The sequence below is a fragment of the Hydra viridissima genome, unplaced genomic scaffold, assembly GCF_058129835.1.
Source record: "Hydra viridissima isolate aposymbiotic clone 2 unplaced genomic scaffold, HvirCarnegie_v1 scaffold_6, whole genome shotgun sequence".
Taxonomy (NCBI): Eukaryota; Metazoa; Cnidaria; class Hydrozoa; order Anthoathecata; family Hydridae; genus Hydra; species Hydra viridissima.
The window spans coordinates 2,626,815-2,653,664 of record NW_028324305.1 but is presented as its reverse complement, the minus strand read 5'-3'; the positions used below and the strand labels follow the sequence as shown (position 1 = coordinate 2,653,664).

Here is a 26,850-nt window from a genome sequence, read left to right as displayed (position 1 = left end):
TTTAGTTAAATAAAAATTTTACTGATATTTTTAAAATGAATTTAAATTACAAATGATTACAGGCTCGTGGAAATTAAAAAGCAGACTACTTTTACAATTTTTTCATAAATATTGTAACAGAAATACAACACAAAATTTAAATTATAAAAATTTAAAGTTCCGCTCAGGTTATAAGGGTTGCTTTGAATTCTCTTCTTACTGTGCACAAAAACTGACGAAGATCATTTGATAGATTAAGCTCTTCCACGATACTTTTTAACTTTGCCAGTGGTGGATTACAGTCAGACACTTAAAATAAATAATAACCATAAAGAATAGTGTTATACATGAAGTGAAATAAAAAAGTTTTTTCTTAAAATATATCTTTCTTGAAACATAGAATTTTATTTGGTTACAAACATAAATGAAGATTTAAAGCAATATTAATTTTGAAGTATACTTAAAAGTAACTCGAAGACTGGTTCATTTAAAACACTAATTTTCTAAATTTTTTTATGAACTTAGCAATGTATAAGTTAAATTTGATTCTTTTATTATAATTTGCTTTCTTGTGTTGTTGTTTTTTTGTTGTTTTTTTTAGTTAAAGTACAAAAAGTTGTTTTCGTTTTATTGTTTGTTGCTGCCTCTGTATTGTGCAACAAAGCTCAAACAAACTTCAGCAGATATTAGATTTACGGATTTATCCAGAGAAATTAAACAGACATCACATGAAAGAATGAGCAATAACAGGGGATAAAGAAGAAACTAATGGAAAAACTAGCAATATTAGAATAAGAATAAAATAAGTAGGATTAGGTTTGGAAAATATTCGATGAAAGGCATTTTTACTGTTGCTGCAAATACTAAGAAATAAATTTTTATAAAAAAAAATTCTTATAAAATCAAAAAAAAATTGCCGCCAATCAAAAAAGTGAAATTAATACAAATATACCACTAGTCGGACTATGGGAAGGTAAGTTTCTACTAGATGCTATTAAATATTACAAGTTTGATTTTGGAAAAAGTCTATCATTTAGCAATTTTGGTTCCACTTTCTACCATTCTCTTCATGTAGATTATTTGAAAATTAAAAGAAATATTCACATCAACTAGTATGTCTACATCTAATGCATGAAACTGTTAAGAATCAGTGTTTGGCTTTTCAGTTTTTAACAAACAATGAGTAATAACCAACCTCTATGTCAGTCTTTTACGATAAATCAAATTTTTTAAGGTTTATTAAAATAGAATTTTTCATGGGCTTAAAACAGCAAAGCTTATCTTAGACAACTTTATATTCATGCATAAATTTTTTATCTAAAACTTGTTATAAAGTTAAGCTTTAAATTTGGTTTTAATTTTAATGTCTTGAAGTTAAAACAAAACAGCATAGAGTATGAACGATTTACACTTTTCAAAACCCAAAAATTCAGAAAAATTTTATCGAAAAAAGTTTTCAAGTTAAGATTTATCAAATAAGACATTTTAAAAAATAAGAAATTTTAAAAACAAATTTAAAGTTTTCGCTTTGTTTTTTATTCCATTTTAAAGCAAGTAAAATTAAACAGAATCTTTTTTTATGAAGAGCGTAATAAAGAGAGTTTTACTTTGTATCCAAATTTTGTCTCACTACTAATATTGCATCATGCTGCAATTTTTTTTTTTGTCTAAATACCATAATTTTTTAAAATTCGATTTATTTCAAATAACAAATAAACAATTTTATTCTTCAACTATTAAATTCATTAAAAATCTAAAAACCAAACGGTGAAGCTGAGTAAATTATTAGGAAGTTAATTTAATTTTGAGGTTTTTTATTATCATAAAAAATATATTTGTTTCTAAATAATAAAAGAAGTATTTAATCAAAATAGTTTCAATTGTTTGCAACAACTTTTTGGCAACATGAATTTCATCAAAAAAAAATTTTCTGGTTTTTGAGCTATCCAGCCGTTCAAGCCAATTTTTGACTTCTTCAAAGCAATTAAAATACTGCTCTCCACGTGAGTGCTGCATTGACCAAAAATGATATGTGGACAAGTGTTATTGTGCTGAAAAATTACTTTATCGTGTCATGATGTAATTTGGTTGCTTTTCTTTAAAAGCTTGATTCAAAGTGATAAATTGTTGTTGGTAACATATGCCTGTTATATTTTCTCCAGGTTTTAGCAGTTTAGAATACACCACACCTCTTTGTTGCCACCAGATGCAAAACATAATTTTTTATCATGGATATTTCACTTTAGCGTAGATGTAGACGTTTGACCAGTGTCACACCACAATTTTTTTTGGATAGGATTGTCAAAATAGATCCATTTTTCATCACCTGTAACAATTTGATGCAAAAAGGATTTTCTTTTATACTTTTGGAGAAGGATTTCACTAATTACCAATCTTCTTTCCAAATCTCTTTCTTTCGATACATATGGCACCCATTTACCTTCTTTTTGGATTTTTCCCATCAATTGCAAATGCTTATTAACTGGAGCTTTAGTGACTCCTAATGCGTCGGACAATTATTTTAAGTTTGAGCTGAACCTTTGTCCAATAATTCTTGCAATTTCAGATCTTCAAATTTTTTTCGGTGACCAGGGTGCTCCTTGTCATTTAGATCAAAATTACCACTTTTAAACTGTCTAAACCAGTATTCGCATGTTTTAACAGATGGTGCATGCTCTTCATAAGTTTCTGTAAGCAAACAATGAGTTTCAGCAGCAGATTTCTTTTGTTTAAAAAATAAAAGCAGCGCAAGCCGCAAAGGATTTTTTTAAAGGCTCAAAACTGGTCATTTTTGGTTAAAAAAAAATTAAGATTTTTTTCAAATTTACAAAATAAATTATGCTAAATTTTCAAGATTAATCACTAAATCATAATTTAAAATGCTAAAATTATATCTAAATTTAAAATTTATGCTTATTTTTAAAATTTTAAAAAACTCTCAAAATTAAGTTAACCTCCTAATATCTCAGATGTATTCAAATATCTTTTTGGCTACCTATTCAACCAGATATGTTACTATTGAAACATTTCTGAGACAAATGGAGCATGTTGATGAAAAATGAACTTGAATTCTGGGATAAAAATTTTTTCCAATGATGCAAACAATGTTTATTAAAAGGAGCTCAAGGATGTTGCTGTTTTGCAAAAAAAAAAGGGTTACAAACTGTTCGTGATCCAACAAAGACGAGGTTTGAATTTTTAGAATAAGGTTTTTTGGAGAAATACCTTTTAGAAGATCACATTTTAATGTTCCAGGTGCATTCCACCACATATAATGGATGGATTGAGAGTTGTGAATGACTATGAAAAGAGAGGTGCAGCCTTAATCAAACAGTGTAATGAAATACTGTACAACAGAGAAAAATTCAAAACTCAAAAAAATATTTACATTTTGAGTTATGTTGTAACAGAGTGCCTCAACTAAATGAATTTCTAGTAACGTTATTTTTGCAACCACAACATTTTTCAACATAACTTACAATTAAATTGTAAAGTGTAATATCTGGGGACTATGTTTTTCAAAAAGTGTTTTATTACAAACTTATGTAGTACCCCCAAATATCAATTTCAAAGACTGGGAATTTTGATTTTTTTTACTAGAGGTTGAGAAATTAACATTTCAAAAATTCATTTTTACATATTAACCTAGTAAAGTAGTATTTCTAAAAAAATGATGAGATATGAGTTGCTTTTAGAATTCCTAAGCCACTCACCACTTAATAAATTTCTTGCATGAGATCAGTCAGTCTGTAAATAATCTTAAAAGTAGATTTATTGTATAATTATGGTTCCTAAACTCCCAGGTCTGCAAGAAGGTTTTTATAGAGCTGTAAAATCTTAAAAAGGTAAAATCAAAAATAAATAAATTAAAATGTAGAATAACCAGGAGTGGTACTAAACATTTTTTTTTTTTTTGTATTCTTAGTAAAAACAAAATTATTAAATACATTTTATTTGAACTTTTATTTAAAAATATACTGCATTTTTTCTACTTTTTCAGCTTTATATTAATTTTATTATTTGATGATAAAATTCAAAACTTATGCAAACTAAAATAAAAATCAAATATAATGAAATTTATATTAAGCATGAATTTAACTGACAATTTTTGGAAGCAAAACTTTGTTATTTACCAAATTATAAAATTTTTGAAAGCATTTGGGAACTTTTGGACATTATTCACATTTTTCTACACATGATTTTATAGTTGTATGATCTTATTTTAGTGTAATCTTTATCAGTTTGAGGTAATAATGTATTTTGCAGTAGTTCTCGTTATCTTATAAACAAATATAAACAAGGAAGTGAAAATACCATAATTTATTATGTAAGGGTTATTTGACAATAGAGGGGTACAATTTCAATTCAAATGAGGTAAGGAACTAGTTCAAGAATTTATTTTTACCTTCATATACTCCAACAGTACCACCGTTTGGGTGCTCTGCATCTACTACTGTTAAATGAAATGAGAACTCTCTATCAAGAAGTAACTCATCTATACATGTGAAAGTGAATTTCAGATGGGAATCTATTTAAAGAAATACAATCTTAAATAAAACTTTATAGACTACTAAATACTTTCAACAATCTTATCTCTTTATTAATTTTAGGCTACAACCTTACAATAATTTTAAATACGACACTCATTCCATAGAAAACTTGATTTATTTAAAGTTTAACAAGATGGCTGACTAGAATGGAAACCTTAAACCCATTGCTCTAATTAAAGTTACTAAGCCAAAAGGTTCTACAATAATCACAAACTCCCCTTCTATATGGCATATTGTTACACATACTATTGAAATAAATATTTTAAAAATTTTTATGGAATAATAGCAGGCCTGGATTAGTAGTGTGGTACCCTAAGGTGATACAACTTAAATGCCTTCCTCTTTCTTGTTTACTCATAGTAAAGTAAAATGTACTATTGCTATAGAATAATAAATTTACGTTATTTATAATAATTCTAATTTTACAATAAAATTTTGTATCTGCTTGTAACTTTTCAAGTTTATAGTATACATTTCTATATATCGAAAATAAGAAAAATATTTTTATTATTTGGTTCCTTCACACTGGCTCATGGCCCTAAACACTTTTTTCAACTTCCTATATAAGTAATCCAGCACAGGATGCAGGAAGTATAAGATATTATAATAAACCCTGTATCTATGTCATAAAGTTCAAGAAATAAGAAATTCTGATCAAAATGTATATTTAGACGTAGATGTAGTTAAGAAATACACACACACACACACACAAATATATATATATATATATATATATATATATATATATATATATATATATATATATATATATATATATATATATATATATATATATATATATATAAGACAAGAGACAAGATAATCAAAATTGCATAAAAAGTAGATACTGAACCTGGAAATCTTTTTATATTCAGACCAAGATTTTCTTCAAAGTATTGTAAACCTTTCATCAACTTTTTTGATTTTCTTTCTACTACTTGTTCTTTTGTTTGAATATCTACAAGATAATTTTTTGTAATTTTATCATTTAGTAGGTTTAATACTTTACAACCAAATTTTTAGGACACATCCATGAATTGAAAAAACTAGAAAATTCATTTAAAAGGTTTTACTATAATTACCAAGAGAAACTATTAATCAACTTAAATTTGTTTCAACAAAAGGGGATGAAAAAGGACACATTTTTCTTAATGATCAAACATAGAAAATTAAAAATCTTTTAAATATGCAAAATTAGTAGCTCACTAACTTGCATCATAAAGTTGTTGTGATGTCACATCAACAGAAAGTTTTCCCTTTATTTATATTGTTAGTTATCAATGCAGTTGTCAATTTTAACAAAGGTTATGTTTTGTATTATGAAATAGCAGTAACTTATAAGGATGAGTTTATGATTAAACAAAGTGCTTTTTATTGATCACTTTAATAGTGTCTAAAACCAAAGAAAAACATCCCCATTTAAAAAATAAACTCTTATTGCATAATTCTTTTAATCTTTGTACAAATAGGAAAAGCATAAACAACACCATTTCTAACAATTTTGTAGGAAATTTCTTGACTCACAAAACTTACAAGCCTCAGGTGAATCCTCTCAAATTTTAGCTTTTATATAGTTTAAGATGTTGCAGTTGTTAAGTTGAAAGAGCAATTTATTTTGAAACATGCTAGAAAAGCTTTCACTATTGCAACTATATAATTGAATTCTTGAAGTTGAGTACATGACTCATTTTGTGATAAAAAAAAAACAAACTCAAACAAAGTTACATCATGTTAGAAAACAATGTTATAGAAAGCTAAATTTTCTTAGAAATGTTATTTATTATTAAATGACGTTTCTAAGCTAACTTAACTTTCTTATAAATTATGTTTTAAAGATTTTCATTAGGACTGTAAAATACTCATTGATATTTTGTTTTTTTATTTGCAAAAGATTTGGAATCTATTAAGACCAATGAAAGCTTTAGCTCCAGGAAAAGTCAATAGTTTTGAAGTACAAAAATAAATCGATACAAACATTCACTAAACAAAGTTAAAAAATAATTATTCAACCATTCTAAACTTAGATCAGACATCTTCCAAGTACATCCAAGAATCCATTGAAATGTTCATTGCAAATGTTAGCATTTGTACCAAATTCTAGATCAAAGAAACTTTTTTTTGAACTATATACCTGTTTTATTGATTGACTGGTTAATGAACCTAAAACAGGTATCAAGGTAACTATTGCAAAGGTTCTTAAGTAAACAATAACAAAGTAGGATATTACTGAAACAGCAGTAGATGATTGACAATGGTTGACAATGGTTGACGATGGCGAAGAATGGATAAGTGGGAAACTATTTAAAACTGATTAAAAAAATCAATTAAATTTTTATTAAAACAAAAAAATTCAGAAATTTTCTTTACATATTAATATGCTCTTTAAAACTCAAATCAACCCAAGATTTCTAAAGTCCAAAGATTAAACTTAGGTTAATAATTTGAGACTATTAAAATTAAAACATCTAACTCACTAACAACTATTTCAACTAAAATCACCAACCCCTGACTTATAATTTCTCTCAAACAATAATGCAGTCTCCTCTTGCAATTGGCTGCAGAGAGCAAAAAATTGCATTTCAGATTCTAAAAACACTTTAATTGAAACTAATGTGTAAAATGCATAATCTTTAAAATCAAAGATAAGTCATCATTTTTAACCTTGAGATAACTTTTTATTGCAGTTTTCTTTATCGTGCACATTTTTTTCTTCTTTGCTCTTTTCTTCAGTAGTTTTTTGAAAAATAATTGCCAATTCTTCAATTTCTTTAGTGAGCTCAACTATAGATGGATGGTCATTTACATTGCCTACAAAAATTAAAAAAAAAGAATAAAAACTGACAAGTCTATTATTTTTTTTACCTAAGAGTGTTATGAAATCTTTTTTGAGAAAATTTTTTTTTTTGGGAAATAAACTGCGTACTTGAAAAAACTTGAAAGTTGCTTTAGTTTTGAATCCGCTAAACCAAATTTTCCAGGGTAACAAATTTCCATTCTAGCAAATCTATAGTGGGTGTGAAAAATGGTCTAGAAAGATCTAGAAAGTTCCAGGTGTTGCAGTTACAACAATAAGAAAAGTCTAACAAACAACTTTTCCTTTATCATATTTTCTTTTGTTTCATATCATATTTTCTTTTGTTACTGACATTGAGGATGTTTAAAACAGACACCCAAACAATAGTTTTAGAGCAATGCTTACTTTGTGAGAATGTATTAAAAAGAGTATTAAGTGTGCAGCAATGAGGGAAGCAGATCTTTAAATTTGATTTCCAAAACTATCTTAACTTAACTGTAATGTAAGAAAAATAGTCTAAAGGTTAATAAGAAATTTATGTTTACTTTTAATAGCAGTGAAAAATGTTAACATAATACTAATATACTAATTTATTTTATGTCTGTCTATAATTTATTTTATGTCTGTCTATAATATATTTAATGTTATGTCTAATGGTAAACCGGAAAACCAATTCTTGACTTAAGCTTGTTAATACCCTTTTTTAAAAAATACTATAATTAAATTGTTTTATCATTAATATAAACAGTTTAATTATTTTTTTACATGACTACTCACTTAACATGATAATTGAATCAATGTATACAAAAACGTTCTAAGTCATTAAATAGTTTTTATGACTTAGAACATTTTTGTATACATCGATTCAATTAATATGATTGAAGATCATTAGTCAATATAATCCCAAGAAACGCTCTATTTAAAATATTTAGAATGATAAAAACATTAAGAGTTATAAAATGTTTGCCTAGCACAAGAGTCAAATGCAATCACAGCTGACATGTAGACATAAAACAATACTAAAAAAGGTTTTGTGGTAATTACTGGGCATGTTATTGATGATTTATGGATACAATTTCACTTTTAAGTGTTGAGGTCAGAAACATTTTGATTATTTATATAATGTAATTTTTGTGTTGGTTTACAATCATGCACAACCATGCTCATATTTTAAATTTGAATAAAAAAGATTATTTAAATTTAGTAAGCAGTGGTTTTAAGAAGATTTGTAATAGCAAAATATATTAGACTACTTTTACCTAGAATAGAAAAATTTAAGAAAACTCATTTGCAAATTGATTGTATTAAGAGTTGATAAAATTCACTTTAAATGATATTAGAAAATAAATTTATAGAGATATATTCCAAAAAGTTGGATAAATTTACCAAATAAAGATGAACAGGACAATCCAATAAACAAAGTTTGATCAAGGTACAAAATGAAACTTTTTGAGTTTTCTTCTCATTATTTACAGTGAATGATCACAATTAGAGAAAATGAGAATCAAAACTATTATGAACTACTGGATGATTGTTAATCAGAGAATAGAAAAATTATTTCAAACATAAGCAGATTGTATATTGCTTTTTTATTACCCCAGATGATGATTTAACTGTCAGTTTTTTATTAGATTTTGCAAAAATAACTAAAATCACAAAATCATATCTAGGATAATTTAGTTCTCTTAATTGAAACATCTACAAATAATCATTAAATAAATAACTCACCATGAGATAATTCTTCAGTTTCCTTTAAATACTTTTTGATTTTGCTTTGTAGCTGATCAATTCTTTCTTCAGGTTAAAAAAAAAAAAATCCTTTTAAGTAACATATTTATATGAAACTACATTGTTGCTACAATAACTATGTATTAACTAATCAAGCTATCAGAAATGGACACAGAAAATTTCAGCTTAGAGTGTCATTAGTTGATGAGATATTCAGGATTTTAATTGATAGTTTGTTAATTACAAAGATTTGCATTTAAGGTCATTTCAATAATTAATTATGAAAAAAATCATAAAGTTAAAAACCTATACTTTAAAAAAACTTTTGATACATTACTTAGTACTACTAATTCACTCATTCAGCTGTATTAAATTTTTTACATTAAGTTCTAGTGTTCTTGCAGCAAACACAACATTGCAACTCTACATTTTCTCTTCTCCTAAAAAAACTCTCTCTACATAAGTTTCACAATCAATTTACTCATTACAAAAATACCTTAAATACTCTCATAAAAAACCGCTCAAACTATATTTACAAGATCTCAAGGAAACTATATCCATATTCACTTTACATAATTTGTTCAGCACAATTAAATTGCTTAAATAAAGCACAATTTCCTTCAATTTTCTTCTTTTTTTTTTAAACTTCAAAAGTGTAAACCCTATCTATCTACTATTTCATTATTTAAATCAACTTTCATACTTATCAACCAAAATTTAAAAATAGCTTGTGATATGGTTACTTGATCACTTTATAACAGGTATTTTATCTTGCATTCAGTTATTTGACCTGGACACACAGTTCATTACTGTGTGACTTACACTAGCATGCAAAAGTTTTTGATCAATTCAATATTATTTTATTTTATTTTCAGAATGTATCCAAATATATGTTTTAGCTATATTTTAAAAATATAGCTAAATATAACTTTAAAAATATTACTTCAACAAACATTCAGAAAGTAAAATCAATAATTATATACAAATTATAATACAAATTATATCAATAATTTTATTCATTTGTTTTTATATATTTTGTTTGAAAAAAAAAAAAAGTGTTGTATTTACTGCAAATTGAAACATTAATTCACTGATTTTTTTTAGCTTTTTAACTTTGTATTAAGTTTTGGTAAGTATTTTAGTTGATTTATTCATTTCTTAAATTTTACTTTTAATTTGGCACTTTCTTTACTGCAGCATTACTACCTATAGTATACAAAAACAACAACAACAAAAAATTGAATATTCAATAGAATTATGTGGTAAAATTCAAATTCTATCTAAAGGTTATACTTATAAAAAAAATTCTATAATAAAAGAATGCATAAATCAAACAGCGCTTTGTATAGATGAGTCAGAGTTTGAGTTATTTGGTACTAAAAGGCATCAATATATTCAAAGAAAGGTCAAGGAATGTGTGAATAATAAATATTTAAACTATACGGTAAGGCATGCTGGATGTTATGCAACAACTTGGTGTGGCTTTGAAGGAAAGGCCAGAGATTCAGTAAAAATAACATCAACAATGGATAAAATTTTACATCTCAATATTTTAGTTAATCATGCATAACATCTGGTATTAGATATATTGATAATTGCACATATTACTTGAAAACCAAAATACCTAAAAAGCCTTCAAAATTACAATACAGCCTCCACAGTCACCTGATTTAAATCCCATCAAGAAATTGAGATGAAAAATGCGCAGAAAAGTTTTCATGATAACTCCAACACATGTTCAAGCTTTTATGGAATAAATTTACTAAAAAAAAGCATTGTAATTATTTTTTCTTTTGTAACTAACAAAAAAATTTTAAATATTTTTTTAACTTTTAGGAAAATAGGCTAAAACTAAAAATTAAATATTTAATAAACCATTTGAGATTTTGAGCTGAGATCTTGTTGTTTTTTTAAATAGAATATGAAATACATTTTTCTGAGGATCCATCAAAACTATTTAGGACATCTTTAATGGCCTGTGTAAGTTTGTATGAAACTCTATTATGTGAAACTCTATTATATGAAACTCTATTATGTGAAAAATGTTAAATAAAAATTCCAAGCATTAAAAAAATTCATGCTCAGAGATACTTAGAGAATTACTTAACTGAAATTCTGCTTTTGGTCAACTTATGTATGTTAACAACTCATAGTCAAAGCATGTGCTTAAACTAATGCATGTCTATGTATACACTGGTCTTTTAACACATTTAAGAACATATAATCCATTTATAAACTAATTAACAGAAACCTTTCATATGTAAGAAGTTTTCATTTCTACTGTTCTTGATTTGAGTTAAGAGATCCTTTGCATTTTGAAACTCATTTTCCAAACATTCCAAAAAATTTTGATCTCTATTTTCTTGTTGCATCCTGAAATAAAAACTTACATTTAAGAAAACTGGATATTAACTTGAGTACATTCTCTATCTAATTTTATATTTACTACTCTGTTTAAACTTTTAAATATATATTATTAGAAACTGCCATCAACACATTCAAAAATATTTAGTACAAAACATTTGGAAAAAGTAAAACTCAAGAAAAATGATTCTGATGAAAAATGAATTGGTATAGATGTTTATAAGAACCAATATTTAATTAAAACTTTTATGGTTTCAACCTCCAGTTTTTCCTTAAAGACAACGCAATATCGGAAAAATATAAACTGCAAAATATAGCACGTTGGGATCGTCATCAACTGGTACGTCTACACTTAAAGACCATTATCCAGATTATTATTCCTGATGATTGCATAAAGGAGAGTAAAAAAACTGTTTCAAATTCGCAATAATTTACGTTAGGAAGTTTTTTATTTATTTATTTTTTGATTTGTAGAGGTCTCTGGCTTACAAGATTTTTAAGGTGGATGCAGCACCAAATTTTGCACATTTCTGCATACTTAACTCATTTTGAACTTTTTGTGGGAAACAAAGTATTGCCAGGTAACCATAGAAATACTGAATGTGTTCACAATAAAAGTTAAGTTTTTAGATAATTTACGCGCCAATTGTTGAGCGGTTGTAAATATTGTAGACTAAAATTACGGTAGGCGTTTCACAATAAATTTGAGGTACATACCAAAAAAGCTTTTTAAAGTTTTTTTTTATTACTCGAACTCTTGGATCCTCGAAGCCCTTCTCTCTCAATGAGTTTGCGTATATATATATATATAGTTCTAAAATATAGTTTTATGCAATTTATGCAATTTATTTAGATATTTCTTAATCAATTTTTTAATTTCATCGAAACTGATTAAACAAAATATATCAAATTTTTACCCGGCTTTGATTTTTGATTTCCATATCGTGGCTTAGGATTATTGTTAGGCATAAAATATTTTATTCAATTGAATTTCTCATTACATCAACCACAACTAGCCATTAAAACTGCACTACTCCCTTTTAAAATCGGTTTCGACTGCCATGATTAAAAAGTTTGATAAGCAAAATACTGGTATACAATTTTTGTGTGTTATCCGCTGGTGTGTTTGTAGGAAAGAGTAAGTGTGAGAGGGAAATGTAAATCTTAAACTTAATTATCCCCGATATTTAAAAACGAAACTACGCGATACTTTGCCGAATACTTCTTACCGAAATTTAGTTTTAAAACTTTACCGAACACTTCTTCACAGCTTTTAAACAATGCTAGCTAAAAAATACTTGAAAAAATAATTAAAAAGACAATACTAATTTAAAAATACACTTTTTTCAGGTTCAAGTTGAAAAAAAATGATGCTTTACAAATACTTTTTAACAATTTCTAACTGAGACTAAAAAGAATAAGACAAACTTTAGAGTAACAAGAACCTTTCTTACCGAAACGTCATTTTGTTCTCACGACGTCTGTTTTTCAGCTTACCGAGACGTCGTGAGAACAGTCTGTTTTTCAGCTTAACACCACAAGTGTTTAATTAATCATTTTCAAAATGCTCCCTAATAAAATTTTTTTAAATGGTTTTAATTATTCTAACACATTTTTTTTCGAAATTTCTGAAAATATATTTAGTGTTAAAAATGAAAAAATGAAAAAAACAAACCAAAAAATCATATGTAAGAGATAGATATTCCAAGTGTGCCTGGGTGAGTGTGGCCAGATGAGATTCAGTAATAGTAATTTAATCAATGAAAGGTTCCGATTTGCCTCTTGTCTCTTGATACCTTGTCATAGTTTTACTGCGTATTCACCAATTTTTTAACATTTTCTAGTTGAATCTTTTTGCTCTTGAACGAAATAAAATATCCTCCTGCTAAAAAACATGCTCTGAGGACGACTAAGCAGGTACACAAAGCCATCTGCGTGCACATTCTGCTAGAAGCGGAAGTTGAGCCTTGCGCCTTTGATGGTCATGAGGGTCAAAATCAGATCGATCATTGTTGGATCTGATTTTGACCATCATGCTTTGTAATTTTTGGCAAAGCCTGAGAAATATCCCATCCCAACTGAATAGCAGAATTTGAAGTTGTATTTTTTTTTGAGAAGCTGGACAACGTCTGGTAACTTTAATACTTTACGCAATAGGTTTTGGTTTTTTCATTAATAACTAAAAAACTAGTACAAAAAAACGACTAAAAAACGAGTACAAAAATTTCTACATCTTTTAAAGTAAATCAAATTTTCTGTCGTTTATCAAAATAGAACTCTTGATGCGTTTAATAAAACAAAAGTTTATATTTTGAGATGTTTATCAAAATAGAAATCTTGATGCGTTTAATAAAGCAAAAATTTTAAAATGTACATGTCCGAAATGTTTTTTATTTTGAAAAACAAGTTTAACGGATTGAATTGAAAAGCAATTCTGCGCAAAGATCTTGAACGGTTGAAACAAAATAATATGATATTTGTGAGGCATTTTTTTCAGGAAATTTTTTTCACTTTGTAGATCTAAATATAAAAATTACTTTAAAGTTGATTTACTTATTTATTATTTGAATAAAATTGATTTATATAGAAGTTTTTTCTTTATTCGTTGTTTTTCGTTTTAACGGAAAACGCCAACGCATACTAAAAGTAAAGTTTAACTGAAGTTTAACAAAGTTAATATTCGGTATTCCCTTTTCCGTTTATTTCGTTTCGGTATACTTTGCAGAACTATTTACTTTCTTACAAGACATTGTACAAGAAAAATTACGGAACAGTAAAAAGGATCGTCATAAAATTGAGATGGTCAAAAAAGCAAACTATTGTGGTAACGACAATACTTTGCATTTTCCTCTTCCTCTTCAGTTTTAGAACAATCCTCATCCTCTTCAGCGAGCAGAACAAACGGATTTTTCAAAAAATGACCTCAAAACTAGCTCCACGGTAGTATGGGCATGCCACTCATGACGTAAAGAACAACTTATGCACTGAAATTTGGGAAACGCCTTTCAAAGAGAACCTTGATCTCACGCAAAACAATTCCACAGTGTCAGATAGTGCCATTCCCTTTAGACGTCGCATATTTGCAATTTTAATTTAAAAAATTAAATTTTACTACCAAATATGTAAACCATCAAATATTGTCCACATGCTTGACCTATTCTACTAAGATAGATTTCTAATTTGAAAGGAAAACTTCTTAATAATAAAGACTGCATCAAGTGTGTTGATGAAGTAGACAACCAAGTTGAAGAAGTTGACTCTCACTCCCTTCAAATGAAGATGATCTTGGCTTTTCTGTGCAAACTTTGCAAATAATGATTCAGGCTGAACCTGGTGCAAAATCTAAGACGAAAAAAACTTCTGAAATTGATGTAGAGCTGAGATAATTTCTCGCAGCTCCTATAACAGATTTAGTCATTGATTTTTTGTAGTAGTGGAAGAGTTTGACAAGTACCTATCCAAATTTGGCTTCCATTATAAGGAAAATATTTGGCATTCCTGGATCATGAGCCTCATCTGAGACAGTTCTCTGGAGCTGGCTGAGTTGTTACTTGGACCAGGTCAAATCTTAATTCTATATATGTTGAGAGGCTGATCTTCATAGCTCAAAAGAATCCACAAGTTGAACATAAAGTGAGATTCAAAGACTTAAAAATAGCGTTAGATTTCAAGGCTTTAAAAATACAAAAAATATAATGCCATTTTCGTAGTAATTTTGATTTTGAGATAAGTTTTGCAAAAAAAAATAAGTCCTTATTATTTTTATGTGGTTCGAATTTTCCAGACGCTTAATTTTGACTTATGATGCAACTTTCTTTTTGCACTAACAAATTTATCAATTATGTTTTGCAAATGAACTTTTTTTTTTCCAGTTTATTGATTAATGCTGAATATGCGCTAAACCGGTTAAAGGCTGGTTTGTCCAATTTTGGAACTTTTTTCATTTTTTACGCGACTTAGGGAGTTTTGAGAATGATTTTTCTGTTTCACAAACTCTGCTTGTCAGTGTAAATTACGCACAGCAGTTACCACATTCGGATAAGTCTGTGATGTAACGGTAAGAATTTTTGAAGCAATAATTAGAACATTTTCGCGATAATTCTGGCTTAATCTTTGTTAAAAACCAAATTACGTACGTAATTGACGCGTATTCGTGAGTCACGAAAAAATGTTCGTACGAAGTTTTTTTGTGAACTTGAAATTTTAAGTTTACTAATTTTAAAGAATTATTAAAGTAAATTTTTTTTTTTGTCGAATGCAATTTGCCACTAAGAGATTAAGTATATAATTAAAAAAAAAAAAACTTGCACCCCTCGTGACTTGTGAAGAGTTGATTTATAAAGCTAAAAATCTTTTTCTGTCTTTCGTTAAGTTTAGCGGGGAAATTGATAACCTTGACTACAGTAGATGATAATTCGTATGACTATTTTTTCCCGCGAACTTTGAAGTCAGGCGAGAAAACTTTGGTTATTTAAAAAAATAAATAATGGCGAAATATAATTACGTTTTGCAGGTTTAATGACGGGGGTAATATGCCATTGTTAAGAGCTTTTAAAGCTTCTTTTTCGTAATCCTTCAAAAATTTAATAAAAAATAAATCACAAACTATTTTAAAAGCATACTTTAAATTATCTTTTTCTTTTGTTATACTGTTTCTGAATAGCACTGATAATTTAATTAACTAAATTTTGGCGCTGATGATGATTAACCCCCCGAAACGTTATGACATTTCATTAAGATCAAAGAAAAGCCGCAGGAACTTATTTGTTCCGGTAGATGAAAAATTGCTTTAGCGCAAAAACCAAAGTTTTCTCGTCTGACTTGAAAAAAAAGTCAGACGAAGTATCGTCTATAATTACAGTGGTGTGAAAAAAAGTTAGAATTATTAATTTAAAAAACACATAAGAGTTTTGTTGCGAATTATTAAGAGAGACTTTCTGTAAGAATCAGGCAAAAATACAACTTTTTTAGAGTGACCCTCTTCAAAATTGCTAATTTTTTAATATGTTGTTGCTATTCATACTGGAAGCTCAGTTCCAAAATTTTTTTTAAAAACATTCATTGGTTCTCTAGATATTGGATTTTAAAGTTTGAGTAAATTTATAGAAATATTGACCAAATGTAGTCAAGTGCATTTTGAAACTTGAAAATAGAACAAAATATATGCTATCAAATATCAATTTCACTTGATTATTGTTTATTGGCTATTTTAGACCAAAAATTAACAAAACAGGTAAATAAAATGTTTTTCCTTGTCTAAATATCATGCATCAAAAGTACGCAAAAATTTATTTTTAGTCTTTTTGAATCTTCGTTTTCATCTAAAGCCGCGGGAATCCCATAATTTTTTTTTTAATTATAAATCATCAACTAGTTAAGTACTTTAAAATATAAAAAAACATATGGGCAAGTAAAGGCTTAGTCGCAAAATCCAACTCAAAAATGAAAGTTTAGTCAATTAGCACTTTTTTTGTTACCTCATAATGGCTAAAGCCCTGGGTTTACAGTAAAATTTGATTTTCAAAAATTGGGTACTGACCTTTAACCTATCTTATTTATAAAAAATACCTATGGGTTATTGCAATAGTATCTAAAAAATAACATATACCTCATATTGATGATTTCTATTTTGAATAATAAATGTTTTATGTAAGAAACAGAAGGAGCTCAAATCATGTTTTTTGAGTATAATTTTTACTCTGAATATTGTTCCTGAGTATGATTTTGAGTATAATTACTTTATTTGATAAATCACTTTGTAAACCCAACCGATATTTTGTGCGTGTATAGTTAGTTTATATTTTTGACTTTTTTCGAAAACATTTTTGAAAATGTCAGGAAAAAATATTTCTTACGAAACATGTTGCTGCTTTGAATGGAATAATTGTAGACCTTACACGCGATCTAGTCCAAATGTAGACGAAAAGTTTGAAACAAGCCAACTCACTGAAAATATACAACCACATCTTATAAACCTAAAGGTAATTTTTCAATTTTAGTAAAAACTTTTACTTAAATGGATTTATAACAATACCTTGTAAATGCTAAATTTAGGCTTTAATAATTAGATTTTGAATAATAAAAAAGATAGTAACAAAATAATAAAAATGGTTTTAAGGTAAAGAGTTATGAGTTAGCTTGTGATTGGAACGAAAAATCTCTGATTGAAAATCAACTAAACAGAAAATTTAACAATGTAGAGAAAATATGTGCATATCATCGCTACACATTAGGAATAGGATAGAAACAAGGAAAAAAATGTATGCACCCTGATCACAAACTGCAAACAGGGAAGAAAGCAATAATAGGGCGACCCTCACCAATATCTATGACACTTCAAATATCTTCCTGTTATAATTCAAACTTTCCAATTGGTTCAATAATATGTGATCGTCATCGAAAGGAACACTATTCCGAGACAAAGAAAAAAGAAACAAGCATGGAAACTGAACTTGAATCTACATCAGCAGCATATGATATTGATTTTTTACCAGATGAGTTCTTACAAAATCAAGAAGAACTCAATACTTCAAATGAAATCAGAAAAATTATTACAGATTGTCTTGGGACCAGTCCAATTAAATTCCAGTTTAAAAGAAAACTTGAGCTTATCAATGAATCCACAAAGCAACAAATGCGAAGGAAATATAAACGTATGGAAGAGGCCTTGAGAAATAAATTTGCAGAATGCATTGCACCTGGTCAATCGGAAGAGTTTTTGAAAGTGCTTGACGGTAATGAAAATACCGAAACAGAAATTCCAGATGAAATCGAAAAACTCGTGGAAATGTATAACAACAGTGACGCAAAAAGTCAACTGGTAATTTTGGCATTTATTGATCATAATAAATACACAAAGCAATTTTTATGCGACACATTTACATGCACAAAATATAAAATAGAACTTGCCAGAAAATGGAAGTCCTTGCAAAATGAGTTTGTACTACCCCAAAAAAATTTATTTACAAGAAGTAGACTTTCAATTCCAAAATGTGAGCATTTTTTAGATTTTCTCTTCTCAAGTGGATTATTACAAGACGTTTCTTATGGTATTTCCAAAATAAAGTATGACAGTGGTGATATTGAAACTGTAGCCCGTGCCATTTTAAGAAGATGTCACCAGAAGAAGTTAATACACTGATAAGAAAATCTCTTACCGCGGATGAGTTCGTTTCAAGTCAACAAATAAGATCTTTGTTTTCTAGATGGAGTAATCTGTTAAGAATTGGAAAATGGACTGCACCGACTATTGAAGAAAATGATAATAATGAATTTGAAGATGAAGAAGCCGAGAAATATCAAGAAGAAATACATAAACTTGCAACTGAACTTTCTGTTACATTGAAGAAAGATGATTGGGTGGCAGTTGTTCACAAAAATCAATGGTATCCGGGAGTTATTGCAGAGGTAAATGAAAAAACTAAAAAGTTAAAAGCTAATAGCATTGATAACAATATTAGAATTTAAATCATTATTTATTATAGAAGTATCATGTTTCATTATGTTATTCATAGATTTTTTTAAATTTGTTTTAATATTTTCAGATAACTGAAGACGGTATTGTAGTTGACTGCATGAAAAGTGTATCTTTTGGAAAAAATTGTTATCGATGGCCTAACCAGAAAGATAGCATTGTATATTCTGATGAAAACATCTTATGTAAAATAAGTCCCCCGACTCCAATTAATCAAGCTGGCGATTACTTATTAGCAACAAATGATTTTGAAGAAGCCATTATGTGGTCACGAAAAATGCGCTAAATGACTAAACTTTCATTTTTGAGTTGGATTTTGCAATTAAGCCTTTACTTGCCCATAGTTTTTTTTATATTTTAAGTTAATTAACTAGTTGAAGATTTATAATTAAAAAAAAAAATTATGGGATTCCCGCGGCTTTAGATGAAAACGAAGATTCAAAAAGACTAAAAATAAATTTTTGCGAACTTTTGATGCATGATATTTAGACAAACCAAAGTCTTTGTTTTATCTAATTTATAATTTTTAAGTTTAAACTAGCCAATAAACAATAATCAAGTGCAATTCCTAATTTAAAGTATCTAGTTTGTACTTTTTTAAGTTTAAAAATGCTTACGGCACCATTTAGTCAATATTTCTAAAAATTTAGACAAACTTTGACATCTAATATCTAAAGAACCAATGAATATTTACTGTAAAAATTTTGGAATTGAGCTTCTAATGTTAATGTCAACAACATATAAAAAAATTAATGATTTTGAAGAGGTTCACTATTGAGCCTTGCCTGATTCTTACAGAAAGTTTCTCTTAAGTACATTTTACTGCCCAATCTAATATTATATTGATGCACCTTTTGGTTTAGTTAATTGTTCAACACGTTTTGCCTTACCAATTAAAAGCTTTGGACACATTTCCTTGATTTCAGAGTCATGTTCCCACACGTTGATTAGTGCCTTAATCAGCTTGTTGACTTATGGTGGGCTAACATCTGTTCGACAATCATCCACAAAATTTTAACTGGGTTTATATCAGGTGAATTACCTAGCCACCATCAAAAGTACTAACTCGAATACCCGGTGCAATGCGCCGGGTTTTCCAGCTTTTGGATATAAAGCTTTACTGTATTAATCAGAAATACAATTGTAGCTATGTTGTCATGTTTTTGGGAACTAAACTACCCTGTGGTAATATAGCTTTTTCGCAACAAAACGCATCTTTAAATCACAATCATCTTCTCTCCAAACAAAAACCTGTCTTTACAACTTTTCTCGTTCATTTATACTTTTCCAAAAATATCACTCAAAAATCGTCATAAAAACACATTCACAATTTTTTGGTTTTTGTTGGTAAAAACTATTAAAATCATTAATTCCGTTATCACCTGCTCGCTAGGGGCAGGGAGTGGTCGGAGGGGACTGGAACCAAGTTCCAGCCATAAGCACCCTGAACATGAAGTCCGGGTGGTCCAAACCTGGCCCAAAACCTTCCTTGGGAAAAATTAACCCTGTGTGCAAAATTTGGTGAAGATTGGGTTAAAACTTTGAAATTTTATAAAGAACACTCCTACATATACACATACAAACTTTGGGCTTTACATATTTCAAGTTGATATAACAGACTAATTGTAAATAAAAAAAAATAAAAAAAGGTAACAGACAACTTCAATTTGCTTTACTCCAAATAATAGCAGTACAATTCTGATGATCCTTTACCTACTGAAGATGCCTGAACTTTTGTTTATTGTTTAGCAACGGCTTTTTCCTTGGTCGGCTAGCAATAAAACCTGACCGCATGAGATGACACCATTTACAACTGCTGGAAACCCTGGTATTATGTTGCTCCATTGTAACTTGAAGTTGCTTATTATTTCTCAGAGAAAATGAAATTAATTATTCAATAAATTCAAGTAAACCACGCAAAAACAAATTGTCATAATCCTGGTTAACATAAGTATACTGTCTCACAATCATAAAAGCTTTAAAAATATACATCAAATGAGTTAGAATAGTCATCTTAAACATGTTTTCATATTTGTATAAAAGTTAGAAAACAAGATCAATTTCCCTCAAAGTTGCTTAAGCTTTGATAAAAACTTTGGTTAAAACCTCTATATCTTTTATTTAACTTCCCCAAAGTAAGTAATGATATTGAAAAATAAACTGCCTTTTAACTCTAAACTAAAAAATAAAGCTAAACCACTAAAATTTGGAGTTGATTCTAATATTTTTCATACCACTGTAATTTATTACAGCAGTTTACTGAGAAATGCCGAAGTATGAACGGAAATATTACGGAAACACGACCTGACCGTTAATGACGTAAGTAATATGGTTTATAACACCGTTTCCTGGTAATGAGCTATAAACGCTTTTTCCATTGTGACATGAACAACCATTGAGAATCATAGTGAAGATAACGTTAGATTTTTTTTATTATTATTATAAAAAGTGTCGAACCATTAAAATTTTATTTACCAACCTTTGTTGGTAAATAAAATTTTAATGGTTTGACACTTTTTATAAAAATCACGTAATTTTCTAAAAACAATTTTTACATAACATTGATTTTCATTAGGCACCGCCGATTCGGTTCGTAAAATCCGCAAAAAGCCAATCCGACTTATTTTGCGGATTAAAATAGTCAGTTCGTAAAAATTTTTCGGATTAATAATCCGAAAACTAATTTACGAACCACTAGCGAATTTTGTTTTTGCGGATTCACTTCGCTGTTCGGATTATCAATCCGAAAAATTTTTACAAATCAATTTAACTTTAATTCGTTTAGCGAATTATACGAATCGCGTTCCGTTCGCGTCACCATTAAATGGTGTGGTCCAAAAAAATTACGTTTTTATTATGTGCGCGTCCTATAAATAGTGGATTTCTTTTTTATTTTCAATCAGTTCTATTTGGAAATCTTAACATACAACAATTCGTTCAACAGATCAAGTCTACTATTCTTCACCTACATTTATTACGGTAAGCCATTATTATATTAATTTGATTTAAAAGTTAAGAATATTTCAAACTGAATTTTTGCGGTTTTTTTTTTTTTTTTTTTTTTGTGGATCGAATTCCTTTGCGAATTATTTCGCTTTGCGGATTGCTTCAATTAGTGGATTGGTCCGATAAAATTTATATTGTAATATTTCTTCTACTTAAATATTAACAGAAATAAAAATAGAAATAGAGATAAAAACTAGTTTGAAAAATTGTTACGCTCATTTCAATAATTAAGGCAAATAATTAGTTCTTTTATTGAAAACTTTATGCATGCCTCTAAAATATCATTTATTGTTAAGACGAATATTAAGGAAAATTTTCAAATAACTTAATAAATAATTAGTTCTTTTTCGGAAACTGTTTGTATGCATCAAAAACTATCACGTTTTATTAAGGCAAATATTAAGGAAATATTGAGGCAAATATTTCAATAAAAAGTCAGTAAATCGAAAATGTGATTTGATCCGTGTTTTCGAATTTTTAATCCGAAAAGTAATCCTTATTAACAATCTGATCCGTTTTTGTGGATTTTAAATTCAATAAATAATCCGAAATATTCGTCCGATCCGATATGGCAAACTCAATCCGATTCGTTTCTTTTTTTTTTTTTCATTTCACTTTTTTTTTCTTTTCAGATGCCTAAGCTGTCTAATATTTGGGAATTCTTCAACAATGTGGAGGAAAACAAGGCAAAATGCAAGGCCTGTGGCAAAATATACTTAATCAATAAAAGCACCACAAGTCCTTTAAGGAACCATTTGAAAAGAGTCCACTTGAATTTATATAAACAATTAGAAAGGAAAGACAAGCAAAAATCAACAATACCAGACATTTTTGATGAGCTTGCCTCTGAAGACTCAGATTTTGAACAAACACAAGAAAGAGGAAAAAAGAGGAGATGTCCACAGACACAAAAAGATACACCAGTATCGCCACAGCCTGGACCAAGTGGAACTTGTGGCACTTCCAACACACAGACACTGCAAGGCAGAAAACAGGCTACCAAACCTGAATGGGAAGTTACTGACATCAATCAAATAAGAACTGTTGTTGACATTACTAAATGGGTGATTGAGGACACTCAACCATTTTCTATTGTAGAAACTGACGCATTCACCCGGATGATGAGAACTGCAACCAACGGTCAATTCAGAGCCATTACAGCAAAGAATATATCTACAAAATACATTCCTCTCCTTTTTAAATTCATCAAGGAACAAGTAAAAAACATTTTCAATTCAGACAAGTCAAATCTTGATGGAGTGGCCTTTACATCCGACGTGTGGACCACTGATCACACCAATTTGTCTTTCATGAGCCTTACACTCCACTATATAGATTCAAAGTTCCAATTAAAGCGCTTCTTGGTAGAAATGTCCTACTTCCCCGAACAACATACTGCCGACAATATTGCCAAGAAGCTCAATAAATCTATCAACAAACTGGAACTTGATTTTGGAGTCAAAACCTGGATAACAGTCGACGGTGCAGCTAATGTCTAAGCAGGTGTTAGGAAATCAATTGGGGTTCAAAGTGCAATTTGGTGTGTCGACCACCGTCTAAATCTAGTTGTCAGTGGTGCTGTCGATGATAAAAGATGTCCAAAATGGTCAATTCTCAACCACAAAATAACAAAATTAGTAGGTCACTTCAACCAGTCCTCTAAAAAAGCTATGACTTTAGTTAATGCTGCCAAAGCCTTAAAAAACTCCAGAACGAAGTTAGTACAGAGATGCCCCACAAGATGGAACTCTGACCTCCATCAAATGGAGTCTGTGGTGGATCTTCTTCCGGCGATGCATTCTTTAAAGAATCCGAACCCTACTGTTTCTGGAGGTTGTAAGTTGACAGATCTTTTACCAACAGATGATGAAGTGGAATCTATTCAATCTGTCATCCGGCTTCTGAGAGGCTTTTCAGAATTCTCTGAGAAATGCAGCAGTGAAAAGAATGTTAGCATCTGTTCCGTTATTAATTGCCTATACAACATCAGAGGAAGATTAGCAAGGGAGATGATCAAGCCAAAAACCGAGGTGTCATCAGAGCTTGCTCACTACTTCAATGAAGATTTAAACAAAAGATTCGAAGGGGAGTTGATGAATATTGAATTCTCTATAGCTCATTTTTTAGATCCTAACAGCAAGGGCATGTGCTTTGTGGATGAGGGGGAAAAATTTGAAGTAGTCAAAACTGCAGTAAAAAAAGCTATGGAAGAACTGTCAAAAAAAGAAATTTTGGCTAGCCAAAGCACTCCTTCCCCTTCAATGTTGGATGATGAAGATGATGACGACTTTGATTTCACTGAACAACTGAGGAAGAAAGTGTTTGGTGCAGGTTACATTAATCCTGGAGGTGAAACAAGCACCAAGAAAGCCATTTCTACTGAAATTGAGGGGTATTTGAATTCAAAACCAGTTCCAGCAAATACAAATGTACTGGAATTCTGGAAACAAAACCAGTATATTTACCCAATAATGTCAAGGCTGGCCAGAAAAAACCTCTGTATACCTGCTGCATCATCAACATCTGAAAGAGTTTTCTCAACAGCAGGGAATATATACAGCTCTAGAAGAACCAATCTTTCAATCTCAAAGGTTGAGATGTTGGTATATATGAAAGAAAACACTAAGCAACTCAGTAAAATTCAAGACATTGTGTGGCCAGGAAATGAATTTGGAAAATGATTAACTTTCAGTGTGATTTTGACTTTTTTTTATTTCTTAACAAGGAAATCATTTCGTTTCATTGTATATTTGAATATTATAAATAAATAAAAATGAATTTTAATTCGAAAGCTTTTTTTATTCTGAATCCGTATAAATCCGTAAAAATAATATCGGTTCGGATTCCAATTCGAAAAAAATTTTTCGAATTGCAATCCGATCCGAAAGTATCGAATCGGATTGCGATCCGAAAAAATAATCCGAAAAAATTTTAACGAATTATTTTCCGATAAATTATTTTCGGATCAAATCAATCCGTAAGTAGTTTGAACCGTTTAGCATAGATAATTCGGTGCACAATCCGCAAACCGATAAACAGTAACGAATCGGCGGTCTCTAATTTTCATAAAATAATTCAACAACTTGAATGCATTGTATCGTGAACAAAGCCATTTTTATAAATGTCGTACACCACACATCTTAAATGTAAAAATACCCAGACGACTTCAGTGCGCCATCTACATTTTATTTATTCTTAAAAAAACAGGGCAATTTGATATAACTTTTATTTTGGTTAGTTAAGGCTATGAGGCCCAAGGGTTGAGGGCCTCAGCCTACTTAGTCTATTTAATAATCCCCCACTGAATGTAGAAAAGACATTCTCCTAATGAATTTTGATATCTTACTGTAATCTTTTGTATTTCTTGAAACATTTTCTTTAAACAGCTAGATTTTAGTAAAACATTATAGGCATGCATAACAAAGATGGCCAAAAAAAAAGAAGATGGCGGTTGTGGAAATTTTAGAGCTGACCATTCAAATTTCCAAAATTATGTTAAAGGTGGAATTGAGTTTTAAAAATATAATCAGATTTCTTATTCCCTATTTTCCATTGTATATTGACTTTCAGAGAAAATGGCATGAAACATTTTTTGAACTCAAGCATTAGTAATGAACAATAACCAAAAGTATACTAAGTTTAAAAGTAAGATGAGTTTTTGGTATCAAATAAAAAAAAAACGTAAAATAAATAAATAAAAAAATAAAAAAATAGAAAAAGAAAAAAATAGAAAAATAGAAAATCTAATAAAAAGGAGAAAATCAAATTTTAACTTAAAAATTTATAAAACTAATTATACATCAAGTTGTAAATTTTTTTTTTTTTTTTTTTTTTATCAAAGATTTAAAGTAAAAAAAAAAAATAATTTGAAACTTTAAAGGTATAAAAATTCGTATGATGCAGCCAACCGTTTTATATTTAATTGTTATTTACGCGAACAAATATCATCTCCAGATGATAAGAGTAATCGCACTGGCCAAAGAAACTTGAAAAACAGCCTTATCATCTTTCAAAGCGAAAAAAATTTAAAAGAAAATTTCGAGTTTAACCAATAATAGGAACATTAACTTTGATTTTTAAGATAAGAAACTACAACAACAACAACAACAACAAACGTAGCGACAAGTCTAGGATATCGCCGTCCTCCTCAAAAACAAATAGATCTTTATTAACTTTACATCCACCCACCGTAATTCATATATTTAAGCAATATCATAATAATTGCAAAAATAAGGGAGAAGTTTTTTTTTTACTTTAATGTAAAAATTGTTATAAAGTTTCCAAAAAAATTATAAATCGCAATTAGTAATTAATTCGCGCTTGATAATTAGTTCACGATCAATAATTTGCATTCGATAATTAGTTCGCAATCAATAATTAGTTAGCGATCAATAGTTATTACGTATGATATAAGCTCAGGTGGCATCTCGCGCTGGATAAAAAATTAAAAATTAAAACCTAACTAGTGCTCGATTGGTTATTGATTTTTAATCCGAAGCAATTAACAAATAAGAAAAATTAAACAGAACATTTCACGGTTTTAAAAGCAACAGCAAATATTAGGAGCAATTAGAAGCGTTAAAGCTTCTTTGATTATTTTGTTGATTAATCTTGCTGCTATGGCAATTTTGTTGCTATGGTTATCAAGAGAAATTGAGTTCCTTAACACGTTTAATTATCCGAAGCTCTGACAAATCGCGTTCTTTTGCAATAATGTTATGAAAATTTTTAGTTCAATTTTTTATACGGTTTTATACGTATTCCATACCTTTAACTTCTATGGAGTCAAGACAACCCCTTTGCCCTTTGCGTAAAGTCGATTTTTAAATGTTTTCCTGGAAAGAGATAGTTCGTAGATCTTCTGTTGCTAATAACTTGGAATTTCTTTGAAATTAAAAAGATGGAAATAAAAATGGTTCGAGTAAAAAGGAACCATTGCAAGCTGAAACTTTGAG

The 26,850-nt window shown here is 28.9% G+C and overlaps 3 protein-coding genes across 7 annotated transcripts; 2 read left to right on the top strand and 1 right to left on the bottom strand.

Moving 5' to 3' along the window:
• LOC149886619 (uncharacterized) lies at positions 1 to 26,850 on the bottom strand. Of its 4 annotated transcripts, none has more exons than XM_090089691.1 (7): positions 26,664 to 26,850; positions 11,303 to 11,424; positions 9,052 to 9,117; positions 7,191 to 7,337; positions 5,383 to 5,487; positions 4,385 to 4,507; positions 1 to 288 (listed from the first exon to the last, which is right to left on the bottom strand). In XM_090089691.1, exons 2-7 carry the CDS (start codon positions 11,421 to 11,423, stop codon positions 164 to 166), a joined length of 687 nt encoding a protein of 228 aa, XP_089945817.1. In that variant the 5' UTR covers position 11,424; positions 26,664 to 26,850; the 3' UTR covers positions 1 to 163. The 4 variants fall into 4 exon arrangements, with proteins under 4 accessions (XP_089945817.1, XP_089945815.1, XP_089945816.1 ...); XM_090089689.1 differs by lacking the exon at positions 26,664 to 26,850 and adding an exon at positions 11,905 to 12,061; XM_090089690.1 differs by lacking the exon at positions 26,664 to 26,850 and adding an exon at positions 11,675 to 11,890.
• Positions 18,498 to 19,175, top strand: LOC149886621 (uncharacterized). The gene is made up of 2 exons (XM_090091392.1): positions 18,498 to 18,822; positions 18,960 to 19,175. The coding sequence occupies exons 1-2, from the start codon at positions 18,529 to 18,531 to the stop codon at positions 19,173 to 19,175; spliced, it is 510 nt and encodes a 169-aa protein (XP_089947518.1). The 5' UTR covers positions 18,498 to 18,528.
• Positions 21,635 to 24,687, top strand: LOC149886620 (E3 SUMO-protein ligase ZBED1-like). 2 transcript variants are annotated; one of them, XM_090089688.1, is made up of 2 exons: positions 21,635 to 21,868; positions 22,528 to 23,553. In XM_090089688.1, exon 2 carries the CDS (start codon positions 22,528 to 22,530, stop codon positions 23,392 to 23,394), a length of 867 nt encoding a protein of 288 aa, XP_089945814.1. In that variant the 5' UTR covers positions 21,635 to 21,868; the 3' UTR covers positions 23,395 to 23,553. The 2 variants fall into 2 exon arrangements, with proteins under 2 accessions (XP_089945814.1, XP_089945813.1); XM_090089687.1 differs by lacking the exon at positions 21,635 to 21,868 and having other exon boundaries at positions 21,932 to 23,312; positions 23,427 to 24,687.

Coding starts and splice junctions, on each gene's coding strand:
- LOC149886619 (XM_090089689.1), bottom strand. CDS start 11,951: ATGCAGAAATGTGCAAAATTTGGTGCTGCATCCACCTTAAAAATCTT. Junction 11,425..11,904: donor GCATCCACCTTAAAAATCTT/GTAAGCCAGAGA, acceptor TTTTTATTTCAG/GATGCAACAAGAAAATAGAG. Junction 5,488..7,190: donor CAATAAAAAGTTATCTCAAG/GTTAAAAATGAT, acceptor ATTATCTTGTAG/ATATTCAAACAAAAGAACAA.
- LOC149886621 (XM_090091392.1), top strand. CDS start 18,529: ATGTCACCAGAAGAAGTTAATACACTGATAAGAAAATCTCTTACCGCG. Junction 18,823..18,959: donor ATCCGGGAGTTATTGCAGAG/GTAAATGAAAAA, acceptor TAATATTTTCAG/ATAACTGAAGACGGTATTGT.
- LOC149886620 (XM_090089687.1), top strand. CDS start 22,528: ATGCCTAAGCTGTCTAATATTTGGGAATTCTTCAACAATGTGGAGGAA. Junction 23,313..23,426: donor GCCGACAATATTGCCAAGAA/GCTCAATAAATC, acceptor TGGGGTTCAAAG/TGCAATTTGGTGTGTCGACC.